Source organism: Python bivittatus, unplaced genomic scaffold (assembly GCF_059951505.1).
Source record: "Python bivittatus isolate LINGU-HERP-01145 unplaced genomic scaffold, Pbiv_v1 ctg000700_np1212, whole genome shotgun sequence".
NCBI lineage: Eukaryota > Metazoa > Chordata > Lepidosauria > Squamata > Pythonidae > Python > Python bivittatus.
This window is the reverse complement of record NW_028277098.1, coordinates 34004413-34018751: the sequence shown is the minus strand read 5'-3', so window position 1 is coordinate 34018751 and position 14339 is coordinate 34004413. Positions and strand designations below refer to the sequence as shown.

Sequence of the window (14339 nt, the reverse complement as noted above, 5' to 3'; positions counted from 1 at the left end):
TTATATTTATGGAGAAATATTGAAAATTCAACAGGGTTCGCAAACTTTTAAGTACCACTATATATACTGAGGACTTGTAAATGATCCAATGTAGTGGAAAACAGCTAATATCGCTTTAATTTCCTTTGGCATCTTTTAAAGGAAAAAAAAGGTTTTGCATTATTCGACTTTTAGCCCAGGGTATTCTTTCAAAACTGTGTGCCTAAGGTACATTAGTAGAGGAACGAACGGGGTCTTTTAAAGTAGGACTATAATCCTGTTAACCTTTTGGAGTTAATGTAAGATTATAGAACTTTTGATAACTGTACAACAGGCAGTTCCTCGGATCAATCTCAAAACCGCAAAGGCGAAGTGCTGGGAAAAGAGGAAAAGCAAGTAAAGACCCCCCAATCCGCTTTCTATAAACAGTCGGGATCCAGACGGATTATTGTTCAGTGAAATTGATAACTCCCCAATCTGGTGTTCTCCAAGTAAATGTATAAAACAGAATGCCTTGGAATATTTTCTTTAAACTGAAACAAGCAGCAAAATCCCCCCTCCTCCCCCCCCCATTGTTTGGCACTACAGCTATTGGCAAAAAAAAAAAAAAGCCCCACAGAAACAGTTCTTTCTGCACAGGCAATCCTTAGACAGCTCCACGGGGTCCGTTCGGGACAAGAGATGGAAATCGACTTTTTTCTACTTCCGGTGAGCGATGCGCCTGCGCCGCAGAGGCACGTGGGGAGGTGTCGCGGATGTATCATTATGGTGAGTAGCTGCTTGCTTTTCCCGCTCTTGCTGTTTTTCGCGCGCTCGCTGCTCGTCCCGCCTCTCCCCTCCCCCTTTTCTGGTTTCCTCGAGGAGGGAAAAGAATCAATCGAGCCCCCTTATTAGACCCGTCGGCCATTCCGAGGATGGTTGAGGGTGAGGCCGAGCTGGTAGGAGGAGAGGAGCAGCATGGGGGTAGGGGCCAGTCTGCTGCCAGTCCTTTTCGCGTTTTACGGGGGGGGGGGGAAACTGTGGGATTTGTATTTGCTGGCGAGCGAGAAATATGTCATGGCTGGTTTGGGAATCGACGTTTCCGAGCTTCCTGCTTTCCCAAGTGCCGTTTTCTTCCCCTGCGATGTAATCTGCTGAAAGAGGCTATCCGTGATGGTAATAATTGAGCAAAATAATTAAATCAGAGATGCAGCGCACTTTCCTTTATAGTCCAAGTACCGTGGAAACTTGCCGCATTTGTTCCAGAGTGAATTTCTTGCTGGGTGAGTTTAGGACAGGAATTTCTGTGTATTTGATCTATTTGAATAATCCGGTTGTGCAAAAGCCAAAAGGAAGCATGTAGCTTAAACAGCTGTTTTTATAAATGCGCTTTTTGTTCTGGCTTAAAAGGAAAACTTGGTGATCTGCAAACTAAACCCTAGGTTTCTTAATTTGCCGTGCATCTTTTTTTTTCCTGCCCCTATCCTCCCACAAACTCTTAAGGGGAAAGTGGAGCACCATGTGCTGAACTTCAGAATTTAAAATGGCAAGGCTCAGTTTACCGTGGGACAAACAGCATCAAGAACAGGAAATAGAATAAGATGACTAAAATGTATATCCTTTCAGAAAAAGTTAATCCTGAGCAAGGTGGTAAATTTTAGAAGATTAAAAAAAAAAACAGCCAATGGCTAGTCACATCCTCTCATTGGCCAGGCGGCCATCTTGGGAGAAAAAATCAGTATAAGCCTTTATGATCACTGTATAGTTCTCTGTTACTGACAGACTTATACTTACATCTTCACAGGGAGTTTTTTTCTGCCTTAAAAGTATGCTCTACTATAGTTTCATTAATACTCCCTCAACTTTTTACTAATGTGGATAAACAGCTCAAGAGAAACCACTTTAATTCTATTTTTTCTACCTGAGTCCTTTTCCATATTTTCTGTTTATTCAACAAGACCAATTTTGAATAAAATTATGATTCCACAGGCAACAACTGTCTCATTAAATCTTAGTATTTAATTCCACTTGAAGTGGGAGAGGAGGGCATTAATGAATTCTTAGACGTTAACATCATATACAAAAGGGTGACTTCAACTGGGTCAGGACTTCAAATAAAATAATTCCTTCCAAGTTAATTTTTTCCTGCAGTGTACAGTAATAAGATATTTGTATAACTTTCAAATTGTTCTAGAAAGAATATTTTGCTTAATACAAAAGAAATCTACTCATGCTTCAGATAGCCAGATAGTCTCATTAAATGAGGATGATAGTGAAGAATGCTTCTTGCCTATCAGCTTTAATATTATTAGTGAATTGGGGATTTTAAATTGAGAAAACGTAATTGTTTAAGGACAGGGATATTGTACACTAGAAAGCTATTTTTCAAAACCTTTTTCTGTTTCTCTACACATATAAGTGTACATGAAGCATTTGTTCTGTGAAATAAATTTATTCTTGTTGGTATAGAACTTACAGCAAAGTGTCCCTGGTTAAATGGTACAGAAAAAAATGATTATACTATGTTGCTTATATACATATATGATCTTCAATAAGAAACATAATTTGGAAAATGTAATCACTCGCCATTTTTTCTGTTCAACATTTCCATGACTGAAAACTAAAAAAGTATCCTATATGCAAGTTCCTGTTAAATCCGTGTAGTATATTTGGGTAGGTGTACAAGTTTTAATTCTATTAAAAACCCCAAAAGAGTGGAGCTTCACTCCTGATGACTACAAGAAGGTATCCAGGTATTTTTTCCCTACCAGCAACAGGGAAATGGTTTGGCATTACCTTCCATGATTTTATTTCCTTCTCAGTCTAGCCTGTGGCCCTAGGATTTCCTAATGATCTTCCATCCCAGTAGTAACCAGGTCTGGCTGTGCTTAGCTTTTTTGAAGTGATCAGTCATATTTGTCTAGGTGCTACTATTTGCTGTGATTCTTTTTCCATCAATTATACTGGCATATGTATTTCTGTCAGAATACAATTGAATAATCTCAGTGCCTGAATCAATTCATTTTATATTCAATAAACATGTAAAATACATAGTAAAATCTACTTCATTATTACTGTATCCAGATTTTGTTTTTGGTTTATTTTTGTATTTCTATGAATGTTAGCCTTTTAAAATATAGTATGTTTACTGATTATAATAAATTATGTAATTCATTGACTGTTTAGATATTGGTTGGGGCACTGCATTATATATTTACATGGAATATGATTGGAACAATTTTTTTTAAAATGGATTTTGCCATAATATTTTTAAGGGAACACCACAAAAAGATGTCACAATAAAAAATGATGCTCCAACAACATTATTGTTAGAGAAGCATGCAGACTACATAGCTGCTTATGGAACAAAGAAAGATGATTATGTGAGTATTCTGTATTAATATAAATAGTATTTACTTTGCTTCCTATAGAGCATGTATATGGTGTATAGGAGGGGGGGGTTTTTTGTTTGTTTTTTATAAAAATTGCAGGTGGTTTCTTTAGGTCAGTGATGTAATCTGGCATGTATTATCTGACTTCAGAGCTGAAGAATTATCTCTTTAGAATGACACTGAGACCTAAGAAGCCTATTTTAAAATTAATTTGAACATGGCTTTTCTATTTGATACTTCCTTTTGGTTTTCAAATGTTGCTTTGTTTATTTAAAAATGTGGAATGAAAGTAATATGCTACTGTTTATTAGTATTATCCCACTATAAGGGTTAATTATAGGGAAAGCTATGTTAGTCTATGATAGCCAAAATCTAAAGGAATCTGGTGGCACCTCTCCAGACTAACAAATTTTATTAAAAGGCATACGCTTTTGGGAACTACAGCTCACTTCATCAGATGCATGGAGTAATTACGCTGATGTATGAATTAAATTGGATGACATGGGGGGGTGGGGAGGGAGGGAAAGATAGGATGTTTATGCAGATGCAGGTTATGTGTGAGACAGATTACAAATACTTATCAGTTAACAATTATCAGCTTTAAGGATTTGTATACAGGTAGGAAGGAGGCAATGGCAAACCACTTTTGAAAAACTTTGCCAGGTAAACTGCAGGGACTTGTCCAGGCAGTCTCTGAGAATCAGACACGATTGAACAGATTTTTTTAAAAATTCCCAGTTTAAGAATGAGTTCCATTCCCAAAGTCTGTCCTTAAGTTGAATTTGTACATAAGCCAGAACAGTATTATTGTATAATACTGTATAAGTAGTATTGTGTAACGAACTCAAACAATTCTGTATTTAACTTGAATCATTGTGTCTTTAACTCAAATTTTGCTACAATAGGCTCCATTCTTAACCATGGGCCATCCTGGGTTTCTCAACCCAAGGACTACCTGTATTCACAATTGTTGAAGTTATTTTAGTCAGTGAACATATAACTGGGAACTTTTTAGGGATTTGCAAAACATTCTAGGCACAAACTGTTCCATGCATGGAACAACGGATTTCAGTCATTCTGTGCCTGAATGAAATCATACCGGTTTTGGGTATTCCATGCACGTGGATATAATTTTAAGGAAGAATCTTCAGTGTATGCTTGCTAAAGAAATGAAATAAAGTTTCTGTGTTGGGGATTTTTCCCCTAACATCTAAGTAAGTAGTCATGCTCCCTTTTATGCTTCTTTAGATTAAAAATTAATCTGTGCTATACTTATTTCAGGAATATTGTATGTCAGAATATTTAAGAATGAGTGGTGTCTATTGGGGATTGACAGTAATGGATCTCATGGGGCAGCTGCATCGGATGAACAAAGAAGAAATTCTGGCATTTATCAAATCATGCCAACATGAATGTGGTGGAATAAGTGCCAGCATAGGTCATGATCCTCATCTTTTATATACATTAAGTGCTATCCAGGTAAACATACTTTATTATATTGATTTAGTAATGGCTTATCCATAGTGTTAATGCCTAAGTGAATTGTTTTCTAAGCTCTGAGACACGTTTTTTTTTAAAAAAATGATTCCTTACATTTACTGAGTTTTCTTTAGATTCAGCATTACTGACTGGGCTAAAAAGCAATGTCACCCCTGTTTATTTTTTACAAATTCTAGAATAAATGGTTTAGCTTATTTTCTCTCTTAAGTTTTTCAATTAGGAAAATGTAAAGTACAACTGGGGATTTATTTATTTATTAAATTTGTATAACCACCCATCTTATGGAGCATAATCCTGGGCAAAACTTAACAATGATATTTCACTCGAACCAACTTTGGCAAGGTTGAATAACTTTTATGTAGCAAAAATAAGAATACTGATGCTTCTAACAGAAAACATTATAGCTTCTTGGGTCAGTGATGAAATTTGATGTTTTATCTGAATCTGCAGTTGATGTGGTTTAACATTCAGCTCTAGAATTACTCTGAGACCTGAGAACATTTTTTTAATAGCTTGATCTATAAGATTTCTGAATTCTGTCAGAGCAACCAAATTCTTGAATCTTAATTCAAAACATCATTGCAGATATTAACCATGTTTTAGACAAGGATAAATAAATCTGCTCCCATCACATTAACCAACACGCACTATAGTAAAGAACATTCAAATCATAATGAGACAATTAAATCACCTGCCTTCCATTAAGATGATCGGATGGGAGCTGCAGTGATCAGATGAAATCCCAAATTAGGATAAAGAAGAGGGAGAAAAACAAGACTTTCTTTGCCTTTATTCTGTTTCAGAAATTCTTGGATGTCTGTGATTAAGTTCTACTTATTTAACACTGTAATTGCTGCACACATAAACATGCCTAAAAACATGGAGTAGTAATTTCATTATGCAAAACTCTTAACTGTATAATTAAAATTAATGCTGTAAATCTTCATTGTAATCCAGAGATACCCTTACAGTATTCTTTCGAATTCCCTTAAATTAAAAAGATTATTTAATAACTGGAAAGAATTACTCTAGACAGCTTGAAAAAGAATAGTGTGACAATAATGTTACTTGCATATAAATTATGGTTTGGGATTATCTACTACATTTGACGTACTTAAGTTGGATCCAATCTGTTATATGTAAAGTAACTGAAATCAGTGGAACTTGTTAGTCATGATTAACTTTCCATTGATTCACATAAGTCAACTTTAAGTGTAATTAAATATGGGTTTTAACCAAGTATATTTTGGACATAACTGGAAAATAAACATCAAAATTGGATGTATCTATAAATATTTTATATTGGAAGTAGAAAAAATATGGAAAACAGGACTTATTTTTTGTTTTGTACGAAGTTTCAGGCTAGTGAAGTAAAATAAAATTCTAATTAAAATAGTTTTGGATTGTTTTCAAATATATAAATATGTTCTAGGGTATTTTTATACTCTAAAATTTTAATCTTACTGATTTTGTTTTCTAGATTCTAACCCTATATGACAGTCTTGATGTTGTTGATGTAAATAAGATTGTCAGTTATGTAAAAAACTTACAGAAGGAAGATGGATCATTTGCTGGAGACATTTGGGGTAACTTTTAAATATATATTGATTTCCATTTTCCGTTGAAAGATTTAAAAAATATGTTTTCTCTTTGTTTGCTATTCATGGTCCTATATTAAGAAAGTCACAGTTCAAAAGAATATGTGGTGGTATTTCCACATATACTTTTTCCTGAATTGTAGTTTCTTAGATCTGTGATGAGCTTTTATATATATCTGACTCTAAATGTGATGTGTATCACCATTTTAGCTCTAGAATTACTCTGAGATCTGAGAAATATTGCTTAATATTTAATAATAATTACAGTTTTTGCTTGAGAACAGTTACTTATTTTCACAGTCTTATTGTGAAAACATACTTTTGGTTATTTTATGGCGCAATTCTATGTAAATCTGTTAGTAAGACTTGTAGGATTTACACAGGAATTTGTATGTTGATCACATCTTTAACTTGTTAATATATGTACCTTTAAATACAATTATTGCATAAAAGAATGTTTTCCTTATTTGGGAATATTTAATATTCAGCAACGTGATTTTCCTCACAACTACCTCTGTAAGAAACCATAATGCAAGAATACAGAAATTACTTTTTAAAAAACATGAATAAAAAAGTAGAAACAAAGGAACATTTATATAAATATGCTTTCCTTGTCTATGATGGCAATAAAGATTGGTTTGATTTGAATTGATACATAAATATATGTTTTATCTTTGTATTTCTGAGCTTAACTTATTTTGTAAACCTTTCTTCATGTCATGTACATACCTGTTTTTATTTCTTTCTCCAGGAGAAATAGATACAAGGTTTTCATTTTGTGCAGTAGCAACCTTAGCCCTTCTGGTAAGTCCTTTGAAACAAATACATATACTGAAATGATAAAGATAAGCTTTCAAATAATCTGCATTTCATTTTATTGGACATTTTTAAAAACTTCCCAGAATGTTATTAGAAATGTAGCATTTTAAAATACTCCTAGAGTGGAAAACTGGTATTAGCTATGTTGTCTGGCAATGCCAGGAACTGAAGCTCAACAAATTTGAAGATTCCAAGTTTGAGAAAAGTATTATCTTCAGATTTAAGGAGATAGAATAAAATACTATAATAAATGAAAAAGACTATCTTTTCCTACCACAAAAACCCTAGTATTTAGTTGATGTCTTCAGTTCTTTGAGTACATTGTTACTGTTAATTAAATCGTTTTGAAAAATACTATGTTTTTGCTTCTGTATTCAGAGCTCCTTGTTCATTCAGGCACTGGAAAATATGAGTTTAGTAAATTGTAGAGCAGTGAACATTGGAAATTAATTGAATTGGCTTTGAGATATTTCTCTACCTTCAGATGTGTCAAATTGAGTAGAAAGTCATTAGGGAGGGAGGGCCTGTCTGTTGTATTCTGCAGAGAAAAGTTGCATTTTCCTATGTGACTTTGGGTAGAGATCACTGCTTAGTTGGGTTTCAGTGAAGAAGTAATTTTCAGTTTTCTGCTTTTCAGGGGAAGTTGGATGCAATTGATATGGACAAAGCAGTAGATTTTGTGTTATCTTGTATGAATTTTGATGGAGGATTTGGCTGTAGACCAGGATCTGAATCTCATGCAGGACAGGTAAATTGTGAATAAAGCTTGGCAATAACAGTTGTTTTGGTTTTAGGGTGGGCTTTTTTTTAAAAAAAAGTATTCTTTATTCCCCTAAATATTAGGCATGTCTTAAAATCTTCTGCATAATGAAGAAGATAAGGGTCATCTTTCTAAGAAGAAAAGTAATGATATAATATTATTAATTCATAGCATCTGTAATCCTTAACTTGACCCTGTGCATCTTTATGGATAAATAAATTTAACTTGTTAAAAGGGTTTTTTTTTTTCATTTTTAAGTGCTACTTGGTTAAATCAGCTTCATGTTTTTTAACATTTAACTGAAAATTCTACTGCTAAAAGTATGATGGCTAGAAGTTGAGAGATTTAATTTGTTGCATTGATTATATAAATAGTTGATATCCTACATTGTAATTTGTAATATTGTAATATCTGAATAGTTTTCTAAAATAGACATGAACTTTATTTCTGTAATTTTAGATATATTGTTGCACAGGATTTCTGGCTATTGCAGGCCAGTTACACCAAATAAATGCTGATCTTCTAGGATGGTGGCTTTGTGAACGTCAGTTGCCATCTGGTGGCCTTAATGGAAGACCAGAAAAGGTATAATTTGCTTATATTTTGTATTTCAGATTTTTGTAGTTTGGAAGGAAGGGGAATTTTCTAAAAAGTGACTGTGATTGGTTCTAGACATTCATAAGATACTTCCATGAACAGTTTCTCTCCCTTTTTAGCAAGGATTCTTGATTCCATGGAGAAGGTTATTTTCCTTCTGCAGTTGCAAAGAGCCTTGAAACATTGCTCTAGACCAGGTCTGTACAACATGTACAGCAAGCGGCCTTGTGTGGCCCACCAAAATTTTTTGAAAGGAGTAACTTTACAGCTGCCACCCTGAAATACGTACTGCTGAGCACCTCCAAGCCTTGCTGCCAGGTCCAGCGCTTCTGCCACTCCGCTAGCTGCGGAACAGCTGATTAGCACTGTTAGGTATTTCTTTGCAGCCTGTAAGGATTTTTAATGTATCAGCATGGCCCTTTTCCCATGACAAGTTGTGCAGGCCTGTTCTAGACATTCAGCATGATATGGGAATCGCACTGGAGTCACTTTCTCCTGCCTTCCTCCATTGGAAAATCCCATGAGCCAAAACCTGGATGGTGTATCTGTACACTGGTTTTGGGAGTAGATTTGACAGGTAAACTATTTCTTATATACCAAATTTGTCAAGACACTAAAAAGCTTACAGGCCCAAGTGTATCACTGTGCTATGAATACAAGTGGTAGTGCTGGAGCTTCCCCATATCTTAATTTATTAATACTATATATCAGTTTATTATAATTCTACTAATCCAACATTTCTACCTTTTGTAAAAATCCTTTTTTCAAATCTAGTACTTGATTCTTACTACTCTTTTTATTGTGCAAGCTGTTCATTTGTGGTTTTCTAGGCACTTGCAATCTGATGCTCTTTTTCTGTAAAAAAAAAAATCCAGTCCATTCTTATTAGGAAATTGTGCAAGTCCATGCTTGTATGTGTACTTTACCACAGTCACACACCACAATAAGATCCTTTCACACACCCCTAAGGCATAAGCTATAATTTAAAACAATGGCTGAATTACCCAGAACACTGAGCTACAAAGCAACTACTGTATTTTTCCGACTATAAGACGATACTTTTTTCTAAAATCCTTACGCTAAAAATTGAAGGGCGTCTTATGCAAGGAAGTAAGCCGAGGAGAGAACCGCGCAGTTGAAAACTGCCCATACTTTGTCTCTGCAAACAGGCTTCCTTCTATTGCTAGCCTCCAATCACGAGTGAAATAGCTTGTCTCCCAAACAGACTTCCTCCAATCACGAGCCTGATGTAACTGACGTCAGCTGATGCTGAACAAACCAATTAGAGGAAGGCTGTTTGCACAGACAAGCTATCTGCAGTTTCACTCGTGACTGAATGTAATTAGTTATGCAAAAGAGCCTGGAAATAGAGCTGCAGAGAGACGGTTTGGACCTCCTCCCACCGAGTGTATCAGGTAAATGTTACCTAATTACTAAATAAAAATGTATTCTGCACTATCTTTAAAATATTGATTTCTTAATTTTGGGTTGGAAAGTGGTCGTCTTGTACATGGGGGCATCTTATTGATGGAAAAATACGGTACATTATGACTTATTCAAACATAGTCATTGTGAAACATTTGTAATTCTAATTAAGTATTTAGAATATAGCAAGGCTGCAAGATCATTTCAAGATTCACTTTAAGATTATGGTGTTATATGTTTTTAGTCATCCTTGTTAGCTATGGACATAATAAGCATAGGTCAGTGTTGCTATTTACATGGAGGATTTCTCACAAAATCTTCTAATAGGTGTGAAAGGTTAAGGGGGGGGCAACGGCAAGCATAATAAGGGAAACCTGGTATAAGTTAAATTTAATTGTGCACGTGTTTGGTAAAAGGGATACTCAAAATTCTACTTCTGCTCAGTGGGAGAAGGAGCAGTCTTCTTCAAAGGTATGGAATGTTATCTTGAAATCTGTTTTCAATCTTGTTTATTTTTGTGCAGGAGAAGTTTCTTATTTTGACCTGACTCACACCATTCTTGCTCTTAACAATCACAGTGGCCCTAACGTGCTCTGTTGTCACTTCATTTGTCAGTTACCAGACGTATGTTATTCCTGGTGGGTGCTAGCATCCCTGAAGATAATTGGCAGGCTGCATTGGATCGACAGAGAGAAGTTGTGCAGTTTTATCTTGGCTTGCCAGGATGAGGAAACCGGAGGATTTGCTGACAGGCCGGGAGATATGGCAAGTCATCCCTCTTAAATAGTTTTGATTTTGCTAAATTTTATAGAGGTATTCGATGCTTATAAACAGATACACATTTATTTGGTATTCTTTAGAAATCCATAAAAACAAATGATGGTGTTGATTGTTCATTAAAAGGGTTCCCCCCCCCCCCAAATTAGATTAGTTCTACTTCAGTGGATGATCTGAAGACAACTCTTAGGATTTTGTTTCTAAAGTTAAACACATCTAGTCATAAGTAGTAACCTCTTGGGAGATCTGTACTAGGATACAGTTAATCAAATACTTTGGAAATCTTGAACCAATAAGGGGGAATCTAAATAATTAGATAGACATTTTTTTTTTACTTCTGAAGAAAATGTCTCTCAAAGATGTAATACAGAAGCTCCCAAATCAATGCCAGGATGCCCATAGACATAACCTTTAGTCCACACCAAGATCTTAACCTAATCTGACTTTAGATATTATTTTAATTCAGAATAAGAAGCTGGGATACTGCAAAGAAAACCACCAGCCTATAAATAAATAAACATCTATATTGTCAAAAAAGATGTGGGGCCCACCTACTTCTTAGATAATAAAAATGATGATGGACAGCTTCAGTTTCACACTTAGTGTAGAAGTACATCTTCCTGTCCAGAAAAAGTACAAATATAGGTGAGATTATTAGAAACCTCCTTCTGGAGTACATGGGTAGCAGGGAGTAGAGTTTGGTTGCTGCGACAGCCATTTTGTGAATGGTAAGCCCTTGAGCCATTTTACAAACAGCGGGTATTGCCAATACATTAATAGTGTACCTGAAATGGAAAATACATTTTATTTCAAACCCAAAACAAACATTTGTGTTCTGTAACTTCTGCCGAACCACCTCAGATCAGTTGTGATCCTGCTGAATCAAAACCTGTAACATTTTGGTTGTTCTGGATTCACATGAAATAAAACTCTGAAGAGATTTTATGGGTGCAAAATGCACCAGCCTGCCTTATCCTCCACCGCAAACTTCACAGCACCTTCCTTCTTCACTGCTGCTGTAGATGCCCCAAAGCAATGCATCTTGCTGCCCTACCTGTTTCCCCCCGCCTGCCCCCCATCTTCCTAGAGCATTATCTTTCCTTCCCCCCCTCAGCCACTGCTGATATTCTGAGTGGTGCACCTATTTCTTACTGTAGTGGTCTCAGCAATAAGGAATAGTTCCCAGGACTGTATACCCTCTAGCCTGCCCAGCCTTTCCTGTCTACTCATAACTTTTACTACCAATATCCTGGGTTTTTCCCTTCTCTTACTTACCTTGCCCCCCCAACTTCTGCCCAGAACTGTGTTTTTACCCTTTTTTTTAGAACAAAACAGATCATCTGCTTTGTTTTGTGTGTGGACAGAAACATCCAAAATGCATGTGCTTCCGTTTGGGCCTGATCAAACCAAAACCAGCTGTATCATGCATGGAACATTATACACATCCCTACACATGTTCTCAATGTTAAAAGTATCCCATCAGACTGGGAACCCATACCTTTAACTGCACTGAATTTGAAATTCAAAGGAGATAAAATGACACATGATGAAGATTTGAGAAAATACCACAGGATGGGAATATGGTAATTTCAACGTATAGCGTGTATAGACTTCTCTGAAGTTTAGCATTATCATACCACAAAGGAGGTGCCCTGTTTCTTTTCCATTTTTAAACATATATCAGGGTATCAGTAAAACTACAGTATTGTTGACATATTGTACTCTGGGTAATCAGTTTGCATTTCCTTTAATTAAAATACTTTAATCTTTTCCTGGTTTCCTAAAACTGAGTAGTTAGTATATATTACCACTGCTCTTCTCCTAATTAAATCTTCAAATTTATTTAGTATGGAAAATTCCTTAATCTTTTAAAATATATAACCCCATGGAAAGTAATGTTTTCAATAAATATACCTTAATATGTTCTAGGTGGATCCATTTCACACCTTATTTGGAATTGCTGGACTATCATTATTGGGTGAAGAACAAATTAAGCCTGTAAATCCTGTGTTTTGTATGCCTGAAGAGGTCCTTCAAAGAATAAATGTACAACCAGAACTTATAAGCTAGGGTTCAATGTGTGTAAAATACCTTACTCAGCTGCTTTGAATTTTTCCATCAAGACATTTCTAAATGTGTTTACATTATAAATTGCCACTTTACTGTAAGCACTATCATTTTGTATGTGTATTGTAAACAAAGTAAATAAACTGAGTGTAACATGTACTTGAGGTTTTCAGTAACAGATGTAGGTAGGTATTTAAGTATCTTCACCTCCAGTGCTGTTTCACTTTCAAAATAACATACTGTATTAGGTGCAGTAGATAAATACTTGAATTACGGTTAATATACAATCATTCACTCATCTTGGTGACAGACAACATGTATTGGGTGGTAAATTGTCCTGGGCACTCTTTCTGTTGATCGAAATTTACTTGTTTATTTTGCCAGTGACACTTCATGCACTTGAATGCTGTTTCAGGGTATGCGATAATTTTTAAAATCCAGTTTAACTTATTTATCATACCATATAATAGTAGAAATATAATGGTATCCAAACAGTTACTCTTTATTAGTGACATTCTTTAATGAAAACTAATAATGCAGTTATAATGTAACTTGGTTTTAACTAATGGCCTTGCTGAATTTTAGAAGTTGTTCTTTGCTCTAAAATATTTATTGTACAATGTGGCTTGAATCCCAGTTTCCGTAGACTTTGAATAGTTGTATATATTCAAGAATAAAATTCTATAACATTGTTTTCTGCAAGAGGAAATACTTGTTTCCACTAGAATTCCAGAAGTGCCTCCATTTCACATGTCACAACTACATTTGTAAATAAATAAATATTTAGGTTCCAGCCTTTATGCTATATACAACTCATGAACATCAGACCTAGAAACCCAACAATTGTTACACCTGAGCTGTTTGTGCTGTGTAAAAGCAGATCAGTACAGCTGGTCCTCTGGTTGTGACCACTTGTTCAGTGACCATTCAAACTTATGATGGCATTGTACAAGTGGTTATGACTGGTCCTCATAGTTCTGGCTGTTGCAGCATCTCTGCAGTCATGTGATCACAATCTGAGTGCTCAGTGCCCTGCTCCCAATTACATCACAGCAGGCTGCAGTCACATGTTCACGATTTCCAGTGTTCTCTGCCGGCTTCCCGCAAGCAAAGTCAATGGGGAATTTGGCAGGAAGTCAGAAGTCATCATTTGAAGTCCTTGCTTAACAACCTGTGCGGTCCTCGCTTAATGATGGCAACTGGAACTGTCATTGCTAAGCAGCGTGATCATGTAACATCACACTTTACAACCACATCACTTAGTAATGGCAATTTCAGTCTCAATTGTAAACCAGGTACTACCTATATATATTTTCAAAGTGTTGCATTTTAACTTTTTTCCAAAGCTAAAAACACAATGAGAAGGGGAAGTGGATTCTTAGGGCACTGAATTCTATACTTGTGCCATATGTGACTACAGAATTAAATATTCAGCTCTCTGTCAAC

General features: G+C 35.5%; 1 protein-coding gene and 3 non-coding genes across 5 annotated transcripts; all 4 read left to right on the top strand.

Annotated features, from left to right (window-relative positions):
* The first annotated feature begins 607 nt into the window (after positions 1-607).
* Positions 608-13602, top strand: RABGGTB (Rab geranylgeranyltransferase subunit beta). Of its 2 annotated transcripts, none has more exons than XM_007438271.4 (9): positions 608-747; positions 3234-3341; positions 4632-4829; positions 6331-6436; positions 7200-7252; positions 7905-8015; positions 8487-8612; positions 10665-10814; positions 12756-13602. In XM_007438271.4, the coding sequence occupies exons 1-9, from the start codon at positions 661-663 to the stop codon at positions 12894-12896; spliced, it is 1080 nt and encodes a 359-aa protein (XP_007438333.2). In that variant the 5' UTR covers positions 608-660; the 3' UTR covers positions 12897-13602. The 2 variants fall into 2 exon arrangements, with proteins under 2 accessions (XP_007438333.2, XP_007438334.1); XM_007438272.4 differs by lacking the exon at positions 608-747 and adding an exon at positions 1018-1241.
* On the top strand, positions 3462-3539 carry LOC112541887 (small nucleolar RNA SNORD45). The gene has a single exon (XR_003085838.1). It is a non-coding gene; the product is annotated as a small nucleolar RNA SNORD45 (small nucleolar RNA).
* LOC112541886 (small nucleolar RNA SNORD45) lies at positions 5262-5344 on the top strand. Its single transcript, XR_003085837.1, has one exon. It is a non-coding gene; the product is annotated as a small nucleolar RNA SNORD45 (small nucleolar RNA).
* Positions 6599-6681, top strand: LOC112541888 (small nucleolar RNA SNORD45). The gene has a single exon (XR_003085839.1). It is a non-coding gene; the product is annotated as a small nucleolar RNA SNORD45 (small nucleolar RNA).
* Positions 13603-14339: the final 737 nt, after the last annotated feature.